The sequence below is a fragment of the Leptodactylus fuscus genome, chromosome 11 (assembly GCF_031893055.1).
Source record: "Leptodactylus fuscus isolate aLepFus1 chromosome 11, aLepFus1.hap2, whole genome shotgun sequence".
Lineage (NCBI taxonomy): Eukaryota > Metazoa > Chordata > Amphibia > Anura > Leptodactylidae > Leptodactylus > Leptodactylus fuscus.
Genome location: NC_134275.1, coordinates 37,603,172 through 37,627,969, shown reverse-complemented (window position 1 = coordinate 37,627,969; position 24,798 = coordinate 37,603,172). Strand labels below are relative to the sequence as shown.

At 42.3% G+C, this 24,798-nt stretch overlaps 1 protein-coding gene across 1 annotated transcript in view; it reads right to left on the bottom strand.

Annotated features, from left to right (window-relative positions):
- ENG (endoglin) overlaps positions 1–22,792 on the bottom strand; it is a 31,941-nt gene extending 9,149 nt beyond the window's left edge. The window contains exons 1-7 of the mRNA XM_075260328.1: positions 22,371–22,792; positions 11,560–11,693; positions 4,576–4,713; positions 2,759–2,933; positions 1,946–2,111; positions 998–1,124; positions 371–533 (exon numbers count right to left, since the gene is read on the bottom strand). Coding sequence (XP_075116429.1) covers positions 371–533; positions 998–1,124; positions 1,946–2,111; positions 2,759–2,933; positions 4,576–4,713; positions 11,560–11,693; positions 22,371–22,425 — 958 coding nt within the window. The 5' untranslated portion in view covers positions 22,426–22,792. The remainder of the gene's footprint in view (positions 1–370; positions 534–997; positions 1,125–1,945; positions 2,112–2,758; positions 2,934–4,575; positions 4,714–11,559; positions 11,694–22,370) is intronic.
- Positions 22,793–24,798: the final 2,006 nt, after the last annotated feature.

The following is a 24,798-nucleotide window of genomic DNA, read 5'->3' as shown; positions in this document are numbered from 1 at the left end:
CTCTAGAGATGAGCGAGTACTGTTCGGATCAGCCGATCCGAACAGCGCGCTCCATAGAAATGAATGGATGCACCTGGTACTTCCGCTTTGACGGCGGCCGGCCGCTTAACCCCCCGCGTGCCGGCTACGTCCATTCATTTCTATGCGAGCGTGCTGTTCGGATCGGCTGATCCGAACAGTACTCGCTCATCTCTAATAACAGCTGACCACAGATAGTTAGAAAAGATGGAACTACAACAATCAGCCAATTGCCATGTTGGCTTCATTGTAGAAAGAGATATTCTTAGTAAGACCTTTCCTTAACTATCTCATGACAGTGAAATACTTCAAGATTGATAATATAGTAAAATAATAAGAGTTTTGGCCTTACCACAGGAAACAGGAAGAATCACAGATCTCGCATCAAAGACATGTATATATGATATGCTGTTCAGATCTGCATTGCGACTTGCAACCCTGATAAGTTCATCTTTAGTTTCTGGCAGATTTGTGGCAGGTATCTGAAAACTATGCAGCGTAGAATTGCCAGAAGCCTAGAGAAAAGGACAAATTTCAGTTTTAAGTTATCTTCATCTTATATTGTCATTGTTTAGTTTTTGGATTTAGTGAAGAGCATACTTTGAACAGTGCCAGGTAGTCTAATGTGATGGTCAAGTCAGTAGGGCAGGGTTAGTGGAGGTACCTGTCGCTGCTGAATTACACCTCAAGGACCCAGACCCCACCAGATTCCCTCTTGCAGCTGTATATAGAAGAGGTGACCACATGAGAAATGGTACTTTCATCTGGTATATGGGAATTACAAAGATAGCCCATACAGTGACTCCCTTAAACTTCAATAGAGAGAGCTGCATGCAAACAAGGCACCTCTTCTCTGCAGAGTGTTGCAAATCAGACTTCTGTGTAAAATCGGGCTCCGTAGACTGCTTTATTTGCAGTAATATAGCACCAAATAACCCCCATGTGCAGCCTTAAAGGTGACATTTATGTGTTAACTTACCAATATTCCAATATTCTCATTGTTATGGATGTTCCAGACATAGCCTTCCTCACTCTTCATATACACCATGGGTGGCTTTTCACAAGGCCCATTGTTGATGGTCACGTTAATATCTATTACCTTGTGACTGCAAAGGAACCAAGAGTCATGATTACAATAAAACTACACTTTTGTGTACACAGCTCGTCTGCAGACCTATCTGTCTCTATGTTTACAAAACACGAACCTAGGTAACTACAGTCCTATCTGTCTCTATTGTTACATAGTACAGACCTATTGATCTCTATGGTTAAAGACCACAGACCTAAGTGTCTCTCTGGTTACAGACCTATCTGTCTCTCTGGTTACAGACTACGAGTGTGGACTGTACATGCAGCTATATTTTACTTCACGCCATCTCCCCTTCTAACCCACATACAGGGGTATAACTATAGAGGGCGCAGCAGTAGCAATTGTTTCTAGGTCTATGCAGGCCCAAAGGCATGTACAGGTGCGTAGCTACAGAGAGTTCAGAGGTAGCAATCGCTACTGAGCCCCAAAGCTTTAGAGGGGTCAAAGGCCACTCCACAAATAAAAGGACACCAGTATTATAGATAGCACATGGTAGGTGGGGGAACCATTATATAGTTTGCACTGGGGCCCAAGAGCTTTCAGTTACGCTTCTGCCTCACATGAAATGCTCCGTCACATATGGCTGTATAATCACACAGTAACATACATAGACTATAGACTCCTATGTTAAAAATCTATATACTGCATAGTATATGGTTTTTTTGGGATGTCTCTGCATGGAAAAGTATAGTTGACTATTTTTGGCTTATTTCAGGTGCATCTTATAGATATGTTTAATGTATACATACGGTACTTGCCAACAATTTCCTTCTCTGGACCACCTTGGCCACACCCACTATATAAAGTGTTTATTTCCTAGAAGCCATTGCGGCGTACCTTGGATGAGGGTGTTGATGAGTGACATGTACAATGTAAGCATTTTTTGCTGGTTCTTTATTTGCAATGTCACACTTCTGTATGCCCTCAATACGATATTCCGTTTGAAGGATGTCTGTAGCAAAGAAGTTATCCTGTAGTACACACGTCTCTGGTCCAGTTTTATCTATAAAAGAAATAAAAGTCACATAATGGAAAATAAAATATGCAGCGGTTTGCTTTGTCGCCACAGGATTTCATCCTTTACCTTACCCAAGAAAATTATTCATAGTTTTCAGAGTAGCTTATTGACTTCAGATCTTTGGCAGCCCCATAGAGACGAATGGAGTGCCTGCTCGGTTCAGACTGGGGTACAAGGGTCCCATGATCTTGTGATCGTTTGGGAGGAGGAGTTCAATGGCTATATCCCCACTGATCAGACACAAGGGATTGTCTACTTTGAATAATATATTTCTTCAAGAAATAATAATGTAATCATAGAGTCTCTCATGATGATAGATGGAGATTCCTATAGCAAGTTTAGCACCCCCACAGGTAGACTGAAGCATTGCAAATCCCATTAAAATCAGTGAACCGTCTTTGTAATGCATCAACATACTAAACCCTTCAGGGAGTTGATGTAGGAAGTTGCACCCGGTTCTTGCCAATGGCTTAGGGTCCCGAAAAGGAAACAACCCCTCACCTCTATTATCTCTAAATTCATTCATAAGGTATGTTTGTTTATATATATATATATATATATATATATATATATATATTCTATACAGATAATGTAAGCTTGTCAGTGTCTGATCTGATGACATCACTGCTCACCCATCTTTAGGTCCAGATAAATGTTCTTTGGATTTTGTAGTTCAGCAAAGAAAGTCACTTCTGAGTAATTGGCTTTGGCCCACTGAAGAAGCTCCTCGCTATTTACTGGCAGATTGCTCTGAAGAGCCTTCCATTTTGGTTTATCACCTTCAATTGACAGTGTGTGATTGGAATACTGACAAAAAGAAGCAAATATAGATACAATGAAGAGACAGATCTATAGTAAATGAAACATGAAGAATTTCATCTTATAACAAGAGACACAATATAATTATTACATTACATAATCTAATCCTTTTTATCTATCTATCTATCTATCTATCTATCTATCATCTATCTATCTATCTATCTATCTATCTATCTATCTATCTATCTCTCTGTCTATCTCAGATGTAGCTATCAGATAGGTGCATACATATGAGATAAATCGATGGATAGGTATGAATGAGTAGATAGATATACAAGATTAGTGATAGATAGATAGATAGATAGATAGATAGATAGATAGATATCCAAAAATAGTAGAATGCAGCACTCAGATGGTTTGTAGGGAGTAGTCAGCAAACCAAGCCATGATCAACATATTATAGAACAGTGTTTCCAATTTTTTTTCAAGCGACGTACTCCTTAGGGAGAACCCCCAAAGTAATGATCAATGTTAACAAAGTAAGGCTTTGTTTGGAGCCTCCATAGACAGTTATGTAATGGCCCCCTCTGTACTCCCACATGTAGTATAATAGTCCCCTTAGTTCCCTTATAATAGTCCCATCTAACACAATGTCTCCCACAGTGCTCCATATTTAGTATAAATAGTATAAAGAACCCCACATTTAATACAATGGCCCCACACAGCCTCCGCATATAATCACCACCACAGTGCTCCCCTCATATAACAAAATGGCTTATATGACGCCCCTACATATACTGCGTTTCTCTGAAAATAAGACAGGGTCGTATATTATTATTTTTTCTCTGATAAAAAGTGCTAGGGCTTATTTTTAGACTAGGTCTTATTTTTTAGGCACCAGAGCAGATCAGAATCTTTTCTGATTTGCTCAGGATGAATCTTGTAAAATGGTTAGGGTGAGTAACCCTACCCTAACTTACATTCACAATGCATGATGCTGGGTCAGTGGGTCTTAAAGAAACTTATTGGCACTCTCTCTCTAAACACTTTGTGTGGCAGTGGCACTGTGCCCTCTATATATCCTCTTTTTTATGCTTTACTTTACACTAAGAGTGAGGAGCTATAGTGGAGTGGCTGCATCTGCAGGAGCAGGCAGCGTTGGCATCTGACATCTGGTAGCCAAGCCCCAGGAGCCAACAGTCGGAAGGAGGGATCAGGAGGCAGGAGACCAGACTCTGGAAAATGGATTTTGCCCTGCCGTGGTGGGAGGTATTGTGGCATTTGTTCAGGCCAGATGGGCGCTATGGTATGTCTATTCTCCTTTTCCGTGACGTCCCGTGACATAATATAGCACTGGAGGGACTGACTGTAACTCGGGCTTATAGTAGGGCATATATTTCAAACCTAGCGGGGAGCAGAGTAGCGAACACAGCTTACCACTCACTCCATGGGGCAACGATAATGGCAATAAATGCCTCCATTAGTACTTATTGAAGTGTCCATAGCTGTCGTAAAGTAAGAATAGTGCTCACAGCTACTGTATGCATGGTGTTCATCGCAAGAGGGAAAAGTGGCCCTATCCACAGCGAGCACCCCAGGGAATATGGATTTACCACGGCCAAATCCATTCAGTATTATATTGCACACATCCGGTATGATAGAAATTGTAGGCGATAATGTGTATACATACATGTAGGATGACTGGGAGGTGGCTGGCGCTGCCAGTGATAAATAGGAATACACCAGGGTTTGTATTTACAATAAGCACCGGAGGTTTGGCTGACATGTCCTCTCCTTGACTATCTCTGGAGACCTCCAGTATCAAGAACTGTGGGGAAAAAAAGGACAATTATTTAAAAAGGCTTTCCAGGTAAAAAAATTAATAAATTATGAATCGTTAATAATTTTAGACATTGTATAGGAGTTGTTATAGGTTGTTATATACAGTATATTGAGCTATTACTCGGTCATTGTATGGTGGTATTATTTCAGCACAGTATGACAGTATTGTGGCAATGTAGGATATATTACGTTGCTATCAGCAGTGTTTGTCACTCTTATATAGGCAAGTGAATGGAACTGTTTTTCACCCAATGTATGGCACTACTATTTGGACACCATACTGTATGGTGCTTATAATTTGCCACTATATTGGGTGCTACTATAATGTGCAAGTGCAACCTATCAGGATGCTTAAACTATAGCGTGCACAGTAGCAACACTGGCTGACTTTACAGCTGGGGTTCTCCATCTGTGGAGATCTACTATCCGGAACAGCGGTGACCGGGCAGGTGTATCCTCTTGGAGGGGTTCTCCACACACCTATCTTCTGCTATCAGGCTGCAGTCCTGGCTGATGCCCGTATGCCTGCGTTATGAGTCTCCAACTACATCATTCTGCTGGACTGACCGGAGAAGAGACCATTAAGAAGCTCATTGAAAATATTTACAGTCCTTTAAAGGAGTTGTTCTGTTGTAGTCACTTATTCTCTATCTACAGCATGGAGGATAAGTGTCAGATCGCTTGCATGACCAGTGCTCCACTCATTGCTAAGGGTTTGTCGGGACTACAATATCCAGCAACCCTGGCAATCCCACAGAAGTGAATGGAGTGCCATTTATGCAAGTGCACCGGTACTTCATTCACAGGGAGGAGGCATGGGGACTTTCATGTCACCACTGTGGCCCAATCACAGGCCACAATGGTGACCCCCAGGTGCATGACCTCACCAGGAGACTGCTGGATGCCCCGAAGAGACCCAAAAGAGGTGACAGACGGTAAGTAAATATGTATTTATTTTTTTTTTATTTTTTTCACCTCCCCTGGGCCTCCAATTAATATACTTTGGGGTCTCTTCAGACCCCAGAGTATAATAATTTACCACAATACAAGTCACTGCAGCCATTTTAGTTCATCCAAGCTGAACCACCAATTGTCCGGATTCATTAAAAAGCAATCAATTTAGGATATTCGGGTTGACCTTGGTTTGTGACGAAGCGGATTGCCCATCTCTAGTTAACTCCTACCCTGTAGATAGGGAATCTGTATCTGTAATGGGATATCCCCTTCAAAACTGGAATTGATAGTAAACAGTCCATGTCATGTATCCTCCTGTCCATCTGCAGTTGTATCAGATGCTTCCTGTGTCCTTCCCCCACTTTCCTGACAATTCATCTGTGTACAGATGATACAGTATCTTAATGTGGATATTTGCTTCCTTTCTAGCCTGCCTATTAGACTAGCCTTGAAGGGAATATCCACATTTCAGCACAGAATTTTGTGTTTCCTATCCAGATTTAAAAGAATTTTCTGGACTAAAGATATTGATGACCTAGCCTACAGATAGGTCATCAACATCAGATGGATGGGGACTTGACAACCCCACGATCAGCTGTGACAACGGAGAAGCAAGCAGACAACACCAAGTCACTTCAGCACTGTCTGCTTCCTGCTCCATTCTCTGTGAATCATCTGCTGAGAACAGCTGCTCGGTGGGAGTGCCAGATGTTGGACCCCCACCAATTTAATATTGATGACCCATCTTTTAGACATTAGAATAGTGTCTGCTACTGGTGATTAGGCACTATGTCTAACTCCTCAATAAACCCTAAGTGGACACTCATCCTCAGTCTTGCATCTCTCTCTGCTCGGCATAGTCAGCTGGCTGTTTCAGAAGCTGTGGCATCTTCTCTGCTTCTCAGAAGCTACTGAGTAAGCAAGATTACTGTGTCTTACTGCCTTACAGCTTGCTTACATGTCCTCTGAGAAGTGGAGAAGATGCTTCAGCATGGAGTCGACTCTCCACACCAGGATCATATGCATACTTGGTAGAGCAGAAAGAAAGGAAAGACTGAGCATGTGCGTCCAGGTTAGTATTGAGGTTGACACAGAAAGGCTGTTCAATAGAAACAGCAGGAGGCGCTATTACTATTATAAAGTTTTTCCTGAAATATCTAAGGATAAAAGCACTTTGTTTATTAAATATAATATATAATAATATAATATAATGTAATATACATATAAAAAAATGCTTAGAATTATTCTTTGCGGGACAAGCCCCCAAATTCCAAAAATTAGATTGTAAGTTTCTATGCAATTATGTACAGTAAGATTTATTAAAAAAAGAAATAAATCTCATTTTGCGCTTAAAATCTTCCCTCATTCCGGCCTCCGGATTTGCAGCCAAAACATTTGTTTTCACTTAACATTACAAAATGTGAAAATGAACATCTCAGTACACAAGTCTAGTGAACGCTGCAAAAAAAATCTTGTGGGCGGATTCTTATATCTCCTTAGCTCGGAGGAGCAGAGAGCCCAGGGGCTTTCCGACCATATACTCGTACAAAGGAGGGAGTTTTGTCACTAGAATGACCCAGAGATTTGCATCCCGTAACGCCATAGTGTCGCCCTTAATGATGCCGCCTGCTGATTTGACTCATTTTCTAATTTTATCCAGTGAATTTTCAGACATTGTTTCCCCTGAACTGAATTAAGACGGCAACTTCAGCTGCATTTCCAGTAATTCTTCTCTGAGCCAAGAATGGCCTCTTTCCCCCACCCAATACTCTATACCCTTTGCACTATATACTATGTAGGCCCCATGTACACGACGCAGAGGGACTGTAAGGAAATACGTCATAAAAGGTCCTGAGCAAGAATGTATGCTATTTCTGAGCAGAAATGATATGATGTGGGTCAGAGCAGGGCTCTAATGGAGGGAGTACAGTAAACCTACAGTGTATTCTACAAACAGCCCAGAGATATAGATATAATACTGTCATGCAGTGACCAAACCAATACATTGCAGAGTGCCCAAATAAAACCTCTGTTTAGTACCCATGTGTAGTAGCCAATACTGTCACATAGTGTACATAGTGTACTAATAGCACACCCCTACAGGGTATAAATAATACTGTGAAACCGTGCATAAACAGTAACACCCCATAGTACATGAATGGTGTGACCATATAGAGCTGAAATAATACCACCATACAGTGTACAAATACTGCTACACAGTGGACAATGTCTATTTTACAATGCACAAATAGTACCACCATATAGTGCACAAATAGTAGCACCAAAGCGCACACCAATAGAATGCCCATATAAAGCAGAAATAGTAACACCATACAATGCACAAATAGTAGTATCATCTAGCATACCAATAGTATGCCCATAGTGAGCAGAAATAATATCACCATACACAAATATAACTACTTAAAGTGCACAAATAGTACCACTATACAGTGCACCAATAGAACTACATTATGGTGCACAAATACTACCACCATATAGTGCAGAAATAATAGCACCACCATATAGTGCCAAATTAGTAACATCATACAATGCACAAATGGTACCACCATTTAGTGCATAAATAATAGCACCACGATACAGTGCCAAATTAGAACCATCATACAATGCACAAATAGTACCACTATTTAGTGCATAAATAATAGCACCACCCTACATTGCCAAACAAGTATCACCATAGTGTTAAAATAGTCAGGGCTGGCGTTATAGGGGGTGGCAAACTGAGCAATTGCCAAGGACCCCTGTCCCCAAGGAGGCCCCCGGGATCCAGAGCCTCAATAACAGAAAGGGACCCAGTATCAGATTCTTCAGGACCCCATTCCGAGGTGAGTAAAAGTATCAAACATTTTTACACATCTGTCCTAGGTGTCCAGCGTCATCTTCTGGACTCCAGATTACCTTATGCGTTCTGAACGTCACCACTGAGGCTGGGCCCTGTCCAGAATGTGTGACGTCAGCTGCTTAGAAGAGGAAGCTGGCGGTGGGGACAGCGGAGCAGCACGAGCAGGCCCAGTAGAGGTAAGGCAAGGTGAGTATTACTGTTTATTATTTTCCCTTACCTCCCCTGGGCCTCCGATTATTATTCTAATGTAATAATAGAGCTAAGGGAATCTGTGGAAAATTATACTGGGGGAGGGGCCTATGGAAAGCATATTATACTGTGTGAGGCCACTGTGGAGCATTATACTGGGGGGCCCTCTGCAGCGCACATTATAATGTGTGGGGCCACCGTGGAGCATTATACTAGGGGCCCTCTGGAGAGCATATTATACTGGTAGGCAGTGTGGGGAGCCTATTATACCGTGTGGCGCCACTGTGTAGTTAATTATATTTGAGTGAGGCATACTATACTCTGAGGGTTCAGTGTAGAGAATTATACTGGGGGGGTGGGACTGGGGGGAGTATATTATACTGTTTTGGGCCACTGTGGAGCTTTATAATCAGGGAACCCCAGAGTATAATAATTGGAGACCCGGGGGAATAAAAACATTAAAAAACTACTGTTTCTTACCTGTCCCCCGGCTCCTACGCTGTCGGCCTCCGCTGCCGTCCTTCTTCAATGACGTCGGACGTCACATGACCCGGGACACAGGCCGGGTTCATGTGACGTCAGAGACGTCAGACAACTAGGAAGAAGGCCTGACAGGATCATGGAGAGGTAAGTAACAGTGTTTTTTATGTTTCTTACCTCTCCTGGGCCTCCGATCATTATACTCGGGGGTCTGCAAAGACCGGTAAGTAAATAGGGCCCGTAACGGCTTATTAAAAAAAAAAAAAAAACGCAGCGGTAGCGGCTGTCACTGGGCCCCCTAATGTCCTGGGCCTTGTGGCAGCTGCCTCTGCTGCTATGGCGGTAGTTACGCCACTGATCAGTTCACATATAGTTGCTGGCTATTGTGACTCTGTCCTTGCTAAGCGTTTCTGCTTGATCTTTATTGTATTTACTGACCTCTGCTTTTTGGCTTTTTGCCTACTCTTTTGAATTGCGATTTGTTACTGCTTTGTCTCTCTGGACTGGACCCTTGGTTTGCTGACTCCTCTTCTGTGTTGTGTTGATTTGTAGCGTTTTGTGTTTACACTTATCTAAAGAAGGGACTGTCTCGCAGTTGTCCCTGTTATTAGGAAAGCTGAGGCAAGTAGGTAGGGACAGGGGCTGGGTCGAGTTTAGGACTCACTGTCTCTGTCTTTCCCTTCCTCCCAGGTTTCAGCAGCAGCACTGGGGAATTGCTCAAATGGCAATTCCCTAACAGTGTGGATGTCATTGTGGAGCATTATATTGTGGAAACCTCTGGAGAGCATATTATATTGTGTGGTGCCACTGTGGAGCATTACTTGGGAGGCCACTGAGGAGCTTCCCTCTGGGAAGCATATTATACTGCATGGGGCCCACTGTGGAGCATTATACTGGGGAGATTATTATATCGTGTGGGACCACTGTGGAGCAATATACAGTGTGGCACACTGTGAAGCATTATACAAGGAGGCCCTCTGGGGAGCATATTATACTGTAGGCCATTGTGGAGCTTTATACTGGGGGGAAGGGGCAGTGTGGGGAGCCTGTTATACTGTGTGGGGTCACTGTGGAGTATATTATATTGTGTGGGGCTTTTCTGGAGCATATTATATTGTGTGGGGCCACTGTGGAGCATTATACTGGTGGAACTCCTCTGGGGAGTGTATCATACTGTGTGGAAGCCATTGTGGACCATGTTATACTTTGTGGAGCCACTAGCCATATAAGGAGGCTAATATAAAGATAAATTATATATACAAGGGGCTATTAATAAGGTGAACTATTATTTATAAGACATGCTATTATTTATAAGGGAGGAACTATTTATAACAGGCCTATAAAAAGGAGGAAACTATTATATATAAGGCATCTATTATAAAGAATATCCCACTGTGCCAGGTGGTCATTGTTAGTATTATATTTGTTTGTATATTTTGTACACCTTATGTGCAATGGAATTAATGGTGCTATATAAATAAACAATAATAATAATGATAATTATTTTTTTAAAAAGCCGATGGTGTTGCTTGTATATCAGCATTTGGGGTCCTGCTTTTAATTTTCCCCAAGGCAACACTTTGTTTAAAACTGGCCCTGCAAATAGTACCAACATACAGTGCACAAATGGCACCTCCATACAGCAAACAAGTATTACCACCATATAGTGCACAAATGGTATCCTCATACAGTGCTCAATTAGTGTCACTATACAGCGCACAAATAATAGCAGCACCATACAGTGTACAAATAGTACCATCATACAGCAAACTAATAGTATTGACAATCAGCAATGAAAGAAGTTAAGGATTACTTTTTATTTCATAGTGACATGCCAGAAGTGAGGGTCCGGTTGCTGACAGCCCCACTGAGCTCTCAAAGGAAGCAGAAGCAGTGCTTAGCTATGTGTGAGCTCTATGGATCTGTATAGCGCATGCTTGGCCCTCCCAGAAGACTCACACAAAGCCAATCATAGCTGAACTTCTGCCCTTTCAATTCAGTGATCATTGAGGGTTTCAGCACCCACCGATCAAAACTTCTGATATGTCGCTATGACACTTCTAAACCTTTATAAGACAATAGTTACATCATCTTTATTATAACTACACAATAAAGGGTTGGTACTTTCTTTTGATCATCAAAGAAAAATATAGAGCCAACTGCACTTCATTACCCTGATATGTGCTACCGCCTATGTCATATACTAAGAAGAGTGAGAGCTCCGAGAGCTGGGATACTGATAAATTGTGTAGAAACTTTTTACTGTGCCACCTTTATAAGGTCTGTGAAGGGTCTCAATATAATAATAGATTTATAACAGATGTATAAAACAAAAATCACAATACCCACCGAATCTTTCGACTGAACATTTAGCACATAAACTTCTTGGCTTGAAAACTTTCCAATGCAACCCTTCAAGGTGAGGGAATGTTTGGCCACCGTTTCAACTTCAGAATTTTGCAAATCGCACAATGGCACAGGAACTAGAATAAAAAGACTGGGTCAAAAATGGATCACAAAAAATGAGAACCCTGTATAAGCACATGTCTATAAATTCTAAAAAATATAATACAATTCCATAAGAATCTTCTGACAAATAAGACACATTAGTCATGTCACCATCAATCAACTAAAGATAGACGCCCTCAGCTTGTACTGGACACTTTGCTACCTTAGCTTTGTTTGGATATTCCCAGTACAATCAGAGGGCACCAATCTTTAGTTGATCAATGGAAGTCCCAACTCACCACTGCACCCCATAGATGGTTTTCATATTGAAAGCAGTGCAGAGAAAAGTCTTTTTTCTCTGCTGATTTTTGGCAGTCTTTGCAACGCAGTCTCCAATATAAACTGTTACGCGGATGTGAAACCATCCTCACATGTTATTTTGGTTGCAATAAATTCTGTAAGAAGAAAACCCATAAGAAAATGGTGAAAATTCAGTTTTTTACTAGTTCGAGCCCATTCTGAGTTTTTTTTCCAGTTTGCTAGTACATCATATGGAACATTAAATGGTATAATTGTGAAGTGCAATTTGTCCCACAAAAAAATAAGTCCCGATACATCTCTGTGAATGGAAAAAAATTATGTTTTTTGGAAGGTAGGGAATCAAAATGAGAATGAAGTAAAGAAAATTAGCTGCGGTGGGTAGGCTTATCCCCCTATCAAATCCACATAGATGATCAGCCAAACCAAACTTGCATGTATATCGGGGAAGTTGGCCTCAAATGGAGTAGCTTGGATGTGTTTGATTGGCTTTAGGAATCTCCCTTGACCGAGGACAGACTATATGGAAGTTTCTGGATATGGAAATGTAGAACAAAGCCAAAGGTTTTAAGAGCATCCCTCTATTTTGGCAAACAAAGGGGCTCCTTTCCCAAACACCATCGTCACCACCAACATTATCTTCTGATCATATTAGAACATATTCACAACCAAAGCTTTCATCTTCATGAGTTCATATAGTTCGGTAAGGAATGCTGACTGTCACAGCTGGTGACGATATGTTGCCCTAGTGAGGACAGTAGCAGAGTGCCGGCTGGTTTTCCCTTTGTTTCCATGAACAGTCGCTGACTGACAGGCAAGTCCTACTGTGTCACTCAACAGCAGGTGGGACAATGTTAGGGAGCTGGAGTTCCCCTGTGTGTCACCACGTGTTCTTCAGTCAGACGCATAGTAAAAATAGCCTCCTGCCCTCTGGATGTGTGGGCAATTTCCTGCTAACAGGGGTGAGGATGGACACACGGAAGCCCCATGTGGGATTAATAGGAGGTTTAATTAATGGCTGGGGCTCCCATCCAAACCTTGTAGTGGGTCACAGTCCAGAGTAGTCACTATTGTGCACTGCTTCCTGCCAGCACTAAAAAACAACCCTTATCTGTATGCACCAGACTGGCTCCTTACACAGCCTCCCTGCTTGCTGCTCCTTGGTATTCTTGGTTGCCGCATGAGGCTACATCCTACACTGACTCAGCATGCCGAGTGTCCTTTCTAGTAAACTGTATAAAATAGAATTTCCTACTAAATCTTACTTTTACTTTCCAACACAACTGTCATTGTCAAAGTCAAGAGTGAACTTTGGCGAGCCAACCAGTAGGACTGCAAAGTGGCATGACCAGTCCTCTGCAGCGTTGTTCCCTGCGTCACCCACAGGCCAGCTGGCACCACATTATATCATTATCAGATAAAGCCGCACAGGCGGGTGCCTGGACAGAGGCACTCGGTGGATCAGATAGGGAGGAAAATGCAAAAAGGGAAGTTCTCTGGAAGCAAAAATAAATATAGTCACCCCTTCCCCGTCATGACGCGTCTTAGTGTCTCCCCAGAGCTAAGAACCAATCAGCAAAACAACTCCAAGAATGGAGATCTCAGTTGGGTTCAGTCTGAGGGGTCGAAACACGACTTGAGGAAAGAAATACAAGGGCAAGAGTAATGAGAGGAAGCATGTAACACGGAAAGAAAATGGATTCCTCCTCTGAATTGATACATTTATTTAATACGGAACTTAATGCAAAAATTTGAGGGATCTCTATCACCCCTTCTGTGAATGGCTCTAAAGGGTAACTGTATGGAGTAATGTCTGAGCTTGCTCACAACTCACTTCATAAAATTCTATGATAGATGAGGTGCTCACTTATTAGACCGATAGTGACCACCTACTGAGACCCCCACAATCCCTAGAATGGGGGGCATACATCTCATCCTTTCTGTATATGACGGTGGTAGAAAAGCATTATATAAAGCAATGGCTGAGCATACTCACTATCTGCTTCAGAAAAGACTATTGTAGATGTAGTAATGACAAAGTATACTTACCTATGTCATTAGTGGTGGTTCAGCTCTTGAGATGATTATGATCACTAGATGAGGATATATCTGCCACTGCTACTGCATATGGCAGAGGTGAGAAGAACTTTATGAAGCAATTGCTGAGCATGCTTACTACTGCTCCGGACAAGTCTATGGGAGATATGGAGACAACCATGTTTGCTTGGTTGTAGCAGAAGTCCAACAGTTGGAATTCCTACAGACCACAAGATTGGAAGGTACTTGTCACTTTTCTTATATGTATATATGAACATTAGAGAGTAATGGCTAAGCATGCTCATTACTGCTCTAGACAAGTGTAAAGTAGATTTGTAAACAATGTAGTAGTGTGACATGTTAATCAGTGGTAGTATAACTGCAGATCCTTAGACTAGACCACACCCGGGCAATGTGCGGACCGCGGGCCACATCCGGCCCTCTGACTGCTTCTATCCGGCACGCATAGCTAGTTGAAGTTTTTTCAAGGACCTGTGATGATGTCATCACAGCCTATCACCAGGATAGGCTATGTCTCGTTAGTGGGCGGAGCCACACGGGACTGTGTTCTTGCTGCAAGCTGCCGGCAATGGAGGCTGCTGGATGATAAAGAGAGAAGAGACAGCATGTGTGAGCAAGAGGGAGGACTAGGGGCAGATGTAGGGGACCAGTTAAACTGAATGCACATGGAGGGGGGACATTAAACTAGGGGGCAGATGGAGGGTGACATTAAACTAGGTCAGCTGGAGGAGGATATTACGCCATGGGGGGTAGCTGGAGGGGGACATGTCTGCCTCTAGTTGCCACCAGTTTAATGTCCCCTCTAGTTTGTGCTAGTTTATACTGGGGCACCAGGAGAGGGACTTAATACTGTGGGACATTTGGAGGGAAACGTTATAGTGTGGGGTTGTATAATGTTAGGGTGACTGTAGGAGGATTTTACTTTGTGGGGCACATGGAAAAATGATTGAGAATGGGCGGAGTCAGCGGAGAGGTGAGTGGAGCTACATTTGCGCATGGCCCTCTAGAACCGTTACAATTTCTCATGTGGCCTCATGGGAAAATTAATTGCCCACCCCTGGACTACAGGGTACCGGTCATTCCTACTATACATTGTAGTTATAGAAAGGGGATTTATGGAGCAATGGTTGAGCATGCTCTCTACTGCTCCAGACGTTCTGTGGAAGTTAAAAACAAGTTTGCTTCTTTGTAGTGGTGGTCCAAGATTAAAACCATGCAGATCATTAGACTGTCTGTCTGTCTGTGTATGTCTGTTTGTGTATGTCTGAAGTTAAAAAAACAAGTTTGCTTCTTTGTAGTGGTGGTCCAAGATTAAAACCATGCAGATCATTAGACTCTCTGTCTGTCTGTCTGTGTATGTTAGTAGTGGAAAGCTTTATGGCACAACAGCTGAGCATGCTCACTACTGCTCCAGACAAGTGTATGGTAGATACTGAAAAAACCAAGTGTGTTTACTTGTCAGATCCACAGTGTTACAACTGATGGGATCCCTGAAGTTCACTAAACTCGAGGATACCCGCCACCATTCCTGAATATGGTGGCAGTAGAAGGGGCTACATGAAGCAATGGCTGAGCATGCTCACTATAGCTCCAGAGAGGTGTATGGTAGATATGGAAAAAAAATATGGTTGTCCAACTGCTGGGTTCTCTGCGGATTACTGGAATCTCTGTCCATCTTCTGCAGATAGCTGCAGTGGAGAAGAGTTATATCAAACAATGTACAGTGGTATAGTCCCCTAGAAACACTACTTGAGAATGTGATGCACTGTCAGACTGGTCCACCAGTATCAGTATCAGAGGATGGTCTGGTAGAGGATGCCCAAAGTTGAGACATGCTATGGTCTATTTCCTAGGGGTTGTTGGTGAGTGTACACCCAGAATCATTTTGTCTGGGGGATTCAAGGAAACCCAGTCCAACACTGATGTGGTGTTGTAAGGAGGTATCTTATAGTGCTACTTGGAGTACCTATGGAACAGTATGGATTTTATGCATCACTATACAGACCTAAAGGAGGTCTTGAAGTACCTGTGTTGTTCCTAAAACTTTAGGCACCTGACTTTAACCAACAATACAGATGGCAAGGGTCAGCACCATGCTATTGTTTTGTAGGAAAACGTATTCCCAGTGGCTGCCCTGTCTCAGGAGACAGGAAATTTTATGACATCCTGTGTCTGCTTCTCTATAGGAAGACTACAGGCTCCTGGAAACAGCAGGCTGCATTCTGTTCATAGGCCAATGGTGGAGGATTGTAAGTGGAAGCTTATGTAGGAAGAGAGATTCCAATAATAGGAATATATTAGGCAATTGATCTTTATACAGTATATTAACCCTTATCTAGACCCACACATCAGGATACATAGTAAATTCCACAAGGAAGGAAATCATCCTGCACTACTTTACTATTATACACTGTACACCTTGTCTGTATGATGTAAAGGGTAGCCAAGCACTTATGTGAAAGTCAGGAACTGAAAGCACAGAGCGTCTGCTCCAGAGCAGTGAACACTAACTCCCAATCCTCTGAGCTGAGCTAGAAACAGGATGGAAGAGCACTTCAACCCCAAGTAAATGTTAACAGGATGGAGCCAGGCAGACGGACAGACGCGGCGCTTGGAACAAGTTTCTTGGGGCTGTAAACTCCTCTATACTGTCGCCAGCTTGTTATAGTCCATAGGATATAGAAAAGGATATAGGCGTACTAACCACTATATCATTGCATTACATTACATGGTATTATAGTATTATACTGTATTATTATATTGTATATAGTATGACATTGACTCCTTGATTCTGTCACATACTCACGTGCAATGAGCTTAAAGGGAGTTTCTTGGGATCAACTTGGCTTCCAAACAATAGCAGTGCCATGTAGAGGCCTTTAAGAGGAGTTGATAAAATTTGATGTCACAAAGCAATGATGCAATGCAGAAATAATAATCGTTTTATGAATACACAAAGTAGCCTGCAGGTGCACTGGGGGCAGAGCCTGATTTTGCCAGTACATGTCAATCCCAGCAAAAAGGATGGGTATTCCAGAAAGATTTGGAATACTTGGGACTGACTGTAGGTAAATCAGGCTACCCATCCCCTTCTCCATGCATTTGCAGGCTGACTTTCATATTCATAAAAAAAATTTCTCTGGATTACCACACAGGTAAATGGTTAACACTGCAGCCTTGCAGCGCTTGAGTCCTGGGGTTGAATCCTGCCAAGGACAACATCTGCAAGGTGTTTGTATGTTCTCCCTGTGTTTCTGTGGTTTTCCTTCCACACTCCAAAGACATACTGATAGGAAATGTAGATTGAGAGCCCTATATGGGTAAGTGACTGTAAAGTGCTGTGGAATATGATGGTGCTATATAAGTAATAATAATAGGAATCTATTTGCAACTATTAACGGCCATTAGACAGCACTATTATTGCAGGCAGTCCACTGGCCTAACTGTAAGGTTGCAGCTGCTTTTGGATTCAGAAGCCAAGGGGGTCGCCCTCAATACACTAGGACTAGATAAACTTCTTTGATGGATGGCAGTCCTAGTACGGTTAATGTATGACCCCTGTTCTCTGGAGCCATGTGATGAGAAGATTTAAGATACACAGCCTTCCATTTTCCAAGAGGAGTAAATAAACCATTTCATAGTAGTTGGTCAGCAGTAGAGATGAGCGAGTACTGTTCGGATCAGCCGATCCGAACAGCACGCTCGCATAGAAATGAATGGACATAGCCGGCACGCGGGGGGTTAAGCGGCCGGCCGCCGTCAAAGCGGAAGTACCAGGTGCATCCATTCATTTCTATGGAGCGTCTCTAGTCAGCAGCATACAGTCAAGGCAGGATTCTGGGGGAGAGGAGTCTGTGGCACAAAAGGTGACACCATTACTATGTGGGGGGCACTGACAGGGGATTGGAGTAATGGGAAGCTTGTGTGCACAGACATGTAGTGAACAAGATGTGATGGCAGTCTGGGCCTACATAAAGAAGCAAAGAGAAATGTCAACGCTGCTAAAAAGGAAGACCCAACCTGAAAGACTCTCTACAGTGCTCTACCGAAGACATAAATGGAAGTTCATGGGCCCCAATGTCAAATATGTATCAGGGCTCCACCTGTAATGTCACATTTATAATACTAGTGTCTTCTTATGTGACAGAAAGGTTTTTATGTCCCTGTAGATCCAGGGTCCAGGATACCTCTGCACCCCATAGTTGTATCCCTGCTTCCCTAGAAAGTGAAAACAAAGTAGAAAAGTGTCCCTAATATGCAGTCCATTCGCAATGGACAAATTGCAACTTTCCATTGTGCTCGGCGATAGAGAAGTGACCGAGGGCGGCCTTCCTTCCTCACATCTGCTGGAGAGCTCACAGAACATACATTGACATGATTTGATTCATTACAGCTGAATTAAAGCTGGTGTCGGCTCCACCATGTCGCTCCCTCCTCCATATCCTCTCCTGGCTGTTATTTATCAGTCACGGGGAACAACAGTCTGGTCATATGATGTCAGATTCACCTCTGGTAACTCAGATGGAACTGGTTTGACCCTGAGGAGTTTACCTATTGTACAAAAGATAAGAGTGGGCCCCTAAATCAGCTCAGAGTCCCACTCTACCATTGATCTTTTCATCCATAAAATTACCCCTTTGGTTCATGGGCTGTATCTGGTATTGCATTCACTTGAATGAGGCTGAGCTGCAATACCAAACACAGACTATGGACAAGAGTGGCGCTGTTTCTGGGAAGCGGAATTGATTTCTATACATATGACATAAAAGTTAAGGATCGGTCATTAATATCAAACACCCACTAAAGATTGGAAAGCCCCTTTAAATGAGGCTGGTTTGCCCCATTCTTTAGTGCCATAAGTATAGAACTACTGCAATTTATTATCTGAATTAAAGGCGAATCACTGGACCAAAATCACATGATAGAATTTAGCAACACTGGTAAAAAGGAAGGAGGTCTGGGCAAGACACTATATACTATTTATAGGAGGTACTAAAGTAAAACTGTAAAACAAATTCCATACCGTATAATGTTACACAATGTTTTTATGTCAACAGGAAATAGGGTCCCTTTTTGGACAAGCTGTTTATTATTTGTGGTCGCATCCTGTCTTACTGTAGCACTTGGCTTCAAGACGTGACAATGAAATCTACACCATGGAGAACACAAGAAGACCTCACATGACTGCTGTTATATATAATGCCGGTACTAGTTGAAGGATCGCCAGAATCCTCACCTCAGTAAGAACCTGTCGATTGACCACCATATCCAGTGCTGGGACACATGACAAATCTACTGTCAATAGACTTTCAAGGTGAAACCTGTACCTAGCAGACATTTTCTTGTGGATAAGCCATAAATACTTCAATCCACCAACTAGATCCCTTACTAAACACAGCACCACTAATTCCAATGCACTTGGAATCTTTTCTCTACCTTCCACCGTTCCTGAGCAACTGGTGATGTTATTTTCAGCATCCAGTAAGGAAATTAGGCTCTCTACTGTCAAGTGGGTGGTCCCAAACTATTTGTTCCAGCCAAGGACCACCCAAATGACAATATAAAGAATGATTTGCATGTTGGGGATGAAAACACTCTGTACCAATTGCTTGGGAACAGTAGGGGTTAGAGAAAAAATTCCAACTGTGCCAGTATCAGTGGATCGGCACCTATTAAAGATGCAAAGATTTGGAGTTGATAAAGGTGGAGAAAGGTCCTCTTTAAAGTGCACCTACACTTTTGCATCTCTGTATGTCATAAATCAATAGTGCAGGTGAAGGTAACAAACGTTGTTATATACTTTATTAAGGACAAGTGGCTGTTTCTTTAGTTATTTCTTTCTTCTTGTCTCTACTCTTATTACTCTTTCTGCATTCACTGATCATGTCTGTACAGAGAAGTCCCACACACAAACAGATGAAGTTTATGGAGAAGGGAGATGGAGGAAAGAGGCTAAAGCTAGGTTCACTCCTGTGCTCAAGTTTCCATTCTTTGGGTTCGCTTGGGGACCCAAGAGCTTTCAACTTAATTGACTTAAAAAGTGGTTAACTGTGGAAACCCATGGCCCCCATAGACTATAATGAGGTCCACCTGGTTTCTACCTAAAAAATGCAGAGAGAAAAGTCTTGCTTGCAACCGAGTGCTGGTGTGGAACCCAGCCTAAGTGAGACAGAGGGAAGAGAGAGAGACAAGAGACTGTCTACAGCATTTAGTGAGTGATTTATCTCACAGCAAAGCTGGATAATAATTCACTGATATTCCAGCTCTGTTCTGGGGTAAAACACTGTATAGTACAGAGGGGTCTAGAGAGGTCTCTTATCACACCTCCAGGAGCTGTCCTCTTTCTACCTTCTCCAAAGACCGCCTACAGACTTATGTCTGGTTTTGAACTGGGGTAAAAGGAGGGAAATAAGTGAAAAAAATAGGCACTTTTGCAATATTGATTTGTGAAATAACAAAAGCTTTAAAAGTTTAGGTACACTTTAAAGACAGTAAACCCGTCAATTGACAAATAGATGTTTTGTACATGTGACTAGGATGGATGTAGGTTCATTCCTACTGAGGAAGTAGAAAAGACCAAAGTTGAGAGGAGATGGAAGAAGAAGCTGGGTAAGGTGGTGCAGGGATATGAGAACCGTATGATTGAGACATTCCCAAAATCATTTTGGAAAGCAAGTTCAATGAAAGAAGAAAAACCTAATAAAAGCAAAATGGCACCGTCAGAGGCATTAGTATCCAATGTTCTTTAAGACTATATGACAAGAGTATGACATTATATCTTTGTTGGTTGATCTCATAATTTTCATTGTCTACAAAGACACTAATGTATAAAGGGGCTGGTGAAATTTGATGGGCATCCCTAGGATAAAAAAAAGAGCCATGATGAATCTTCTTTTCGTCATCATGGACATGAAGGGTGCTGGAGGTTTCTAGCAGCACTCATCCCTTCTCTGCTCATGTGTGTAGTTAGAATGTTAGGCTAAAAACTTGATTTCCTACCACTCAGGTATACTCCTCACAACTATGGACACAGCACAGGCATATAGAGTTCATATGGATCATCGTAGATACCTAAGAAGACCAATTCTTAGGGCCATAGGGTAAATATTTGGAAGTGTTGTATGTGCTTGTCTCCTTACGAAATTGTCAGGTTTGGCAAATTTGATCTAATAGCCATTTGTGGGATGAGATAGAGAAGGATTGGGCTCGACTTACTTCCCTCATCCTATTGTAAACACATGAACATTCGGCCAAACCAAGTCTGTATATGCATTAGGGGTCTGAAGGAATAGCTGTTATTCAAACAATTAATACTTGTCCAAGGTGTATGACAGCTTTAGTTTCCTAAAATGGCTCTAAACATTATGGTCCTACTTTTATTGGTGACAAGTAAACCCCCTACAATCATTTTCTTGGGTGGATGTCACCATCACACATCTTGACCTTTTGGTAATAGGTTCTACTAGCTGATATCTTGGAGGATACTTCTGTGCTATAAAATGTAATATATATGGTGAAGTTCAAGCCACAAACTCAGTCAGAAAGGTCAATGAACCTTCATGTTCTTAATTCTAAGCATTTTGTTCCTGTTTTGCTTTTACAAGTCTTAAAAATTCCTCCCAAAGTGACAACCATCTGTTTGCGTGCATAGCTTGGTCCTCCTGGGTATTTCATCTACTTGAGAACAATCATCCTTCCAAAATTCTGGGAACTCAAGATGAAGCAACGTATTACTCACAAGATCTTGTGAACTACAAGTCCTAGGGAATAGTGAAATGATAGAACGAGTGGTAAAGCTGTCTAGAACTTATAGGTCTACAATGAGTATCCAAAAAATTAACTATTTCTGTGCCTCATTCCCACCAGAACAATGAGAAACGAGCCTTGTATGGGCAATACTTATGCTGGTTTATTATGATGGGAGTAGTAGTACCCCAGCTAGTAGTTCCACAACATCAGGACAACAATTACATTTCATTGACTCATTTCCACCTCAATTTTACCTTCCAATGCAGATGTTTTAGTCGTAACATTCCCACCAAATCAACCTGTTGACAGTAGGCAAAGTGTCTAGGAATTAGGATGCATGGAGTCGGTATGAATGTAGACTATATGTAGAATAGATTGTGAGCTCTCTGGGTCTCGCTTTGTATGAATAGGTTATGCTAGGTGGTTTATGGTTGCATTTGATTTGATCTTATAGAGTGTGTGTGTTTGAGATAGGGAAATTAGATTGTGAAACCCACCAGGCATAGGAAGCAAGTAAATGTACAGCGCTATAGAATATGTCACCACTATACATGTTATAATAGACATCACAATTGTTGTTAACTTACCCGTATGTCCTTTTCGGAGACAGAGAACTAGAAGAATCATCTGAAGAACCTTCATCTTTCTTAGTGGTCTCCTTCTCTGCTTCCTTCAAGTCCTCTCTTAGCCTGTGTCCAGGAGCGCCGGCTCAGAAAAAGCTCTGAGCAGGCGACAAAGTAAGATCACAGCAGGACGGGTTGACACGGAGCTGGGAGCAGTCACAAGGTGACAGAAATCCAGATTTTGTTCCTCTTGAGAAGACGAGAGGGAGAGAGAGATAAAGCCTCAGAGAGGGGAAGTCTAAGGAGTTAGAGGAGATGGAGGAGAGGACAGTTGTCTAGATTGCTCTGCTGTGCTGTGACAACCAGTACTATCTGATGAGCTCTGTCCAGGAAACAAGCGGGGCTGGGGAGGTCTTATGCAGCTAGATATCACCGAGGAGGAAATGCCTTTTACACAAGTAAAGAAATTCTCCAAGGAGCTTGAATACCAGAAAAACAGACCCCCCTCCTCCTAACACACGTCCAGAAGGCGGGGACTACATTAGTGAAGGCTAGGCCCCCCATTGACGATGGACTTCAAGTTTTTGGTCGCCGCTTTTGAAGTATCGTTCTGTTATTCATTTGGCCTGACATGACAATGGGAATTTTACAATAGGCCCAGATTTATCAAATGATAGAAATAAGCTCCAAAAGTCACAGTGTGAATGCGTACAGTCTGGGTAACAAATAGCTCGTCTGGAATGCGGATGATGTTATCGCTATTCGATAAATGTTAGGTTGGTCTGGAATTAAGGATACTTTGTCCCTGTTTTGGCTTGGTGGCTAGCGTGTTACCTCCCTGAAGCAATGGGTGCGATTAGTAGTAAAGACAATTACTAATATAAGCCAGCCATACAGTAATGTATCGGTTATGTAAATGCTTAAAGGGATTGTTCAGGAAAAACTGTTTATTTTCTGTGGAGACCGGGGAAGGTGAAAAATAAATAGAAAACCCCCATAAAACATACGAAAATAGTAGGATTAATAGTAAAATATAACTTTTAATTAAACATCATAAAATGACAAAAAAATCAACAGTGATGAAAAAAGGGAAAAAAAAATTAACCCCCTAAAAAACGCTGTCACGTTTCCAAACTATTTTCCTTCCTCATAGCGTTTCATCTTTTTCATCACTGTTAGTTTTTTCGGTCATTTTATAATGTTTAATTAAAAGTTATATTTTACTATTAATCGGAGAGTTGCCGGATGATCCTTTTTCCTACTATTTTTGTATATTGACTACACGCAAGGAGTGGAGTGTGTGTCTGCACCCCGAAGAATTGAACCGTCAAACAACTATATATAGAGGTGAGCAGAACTATTCATTTTTTTCTATTTTCCCATAAAACATACTCACCTATACCCAGTGATCTAGTGTCCCAGGCTGCTGTTAGGTCCTACAGTGCCCCGGGGATTTTCCGGCAAAAGTTGCCACTGAATGTGACCAAACAGTGGCCTCAGTGGCCTAAGGAAAGGACACGGGACATCACTCACGTCACCTGTGATGTCCTGGTTCTTTTCCATAGGCTGCTGATTAGCCTCAGTAGTCACATGCAGTAGCGACTTCCACCAGAAAAGCCCAGGAGTGCCGTGGGACCGGATACCGGCCATGGGACACTGGAGAATCGGGGACAGGTATGATTTTTTTTTAATTTTTCACCTTCCCCACCCACCTGCTGAAGTACCAAAATATCCTGGAAACCCCTTTAAGGTCGGGGCGCCAAGGGGCCGGACACGCCGCGACTTGCTTGCGGCGGAGACGCCGTAAGAAAAATTGTGGCGTTTCAAAGTACTTACAAAGTGGATGGGATTCATGCAAATCCCATGTCCACTTTGTGTTTAAAACTGCAGCGCAGAAACGCTGCGATTTATAAAACCGGCGCGTTTTTTGGAAATCGCAGCATGTCAATTATATCTATGGAAATGCCAGTGGCTTTCCCATAGATATAATTGTAACAGAAAGTCAACAGAGGAAAACTCTGTGAACTTTCTGTTCAAAGCGCTGCAGAAAGAACCACGATGTGTTCACGCCGCAATTGTTCCCACAGCGCTTTAGCCTGGCGTTTCCAGCCTGTGGAGCCTAAAGGGGTTTTCCAGGACTTACATGATCCATATGACAGGTCATTAATATTAGATTGGTTCAGGTCTGAAATTCGGGATTCTGTCTGATCAGCAGTTTGAAGACTGTTGTATTTGGGTGAGTTTTCACTGAGTATCAAGCTCAGTGCTGTACATTGCATAGTAGCTGTGCTTGCCAATGCAACTTACTTGAATGGGACTGAGCTGCAGAAAAGCCAAGTGATGAATGCACATGATGCCACTGGTCTGTTAGGTGGCAGCAGTGGTCATCTGAGCACCACTTCTGCTTCAAGCAGGCAATCCGTTGGGTTCTGGTGATTTGTAATAAACCAGG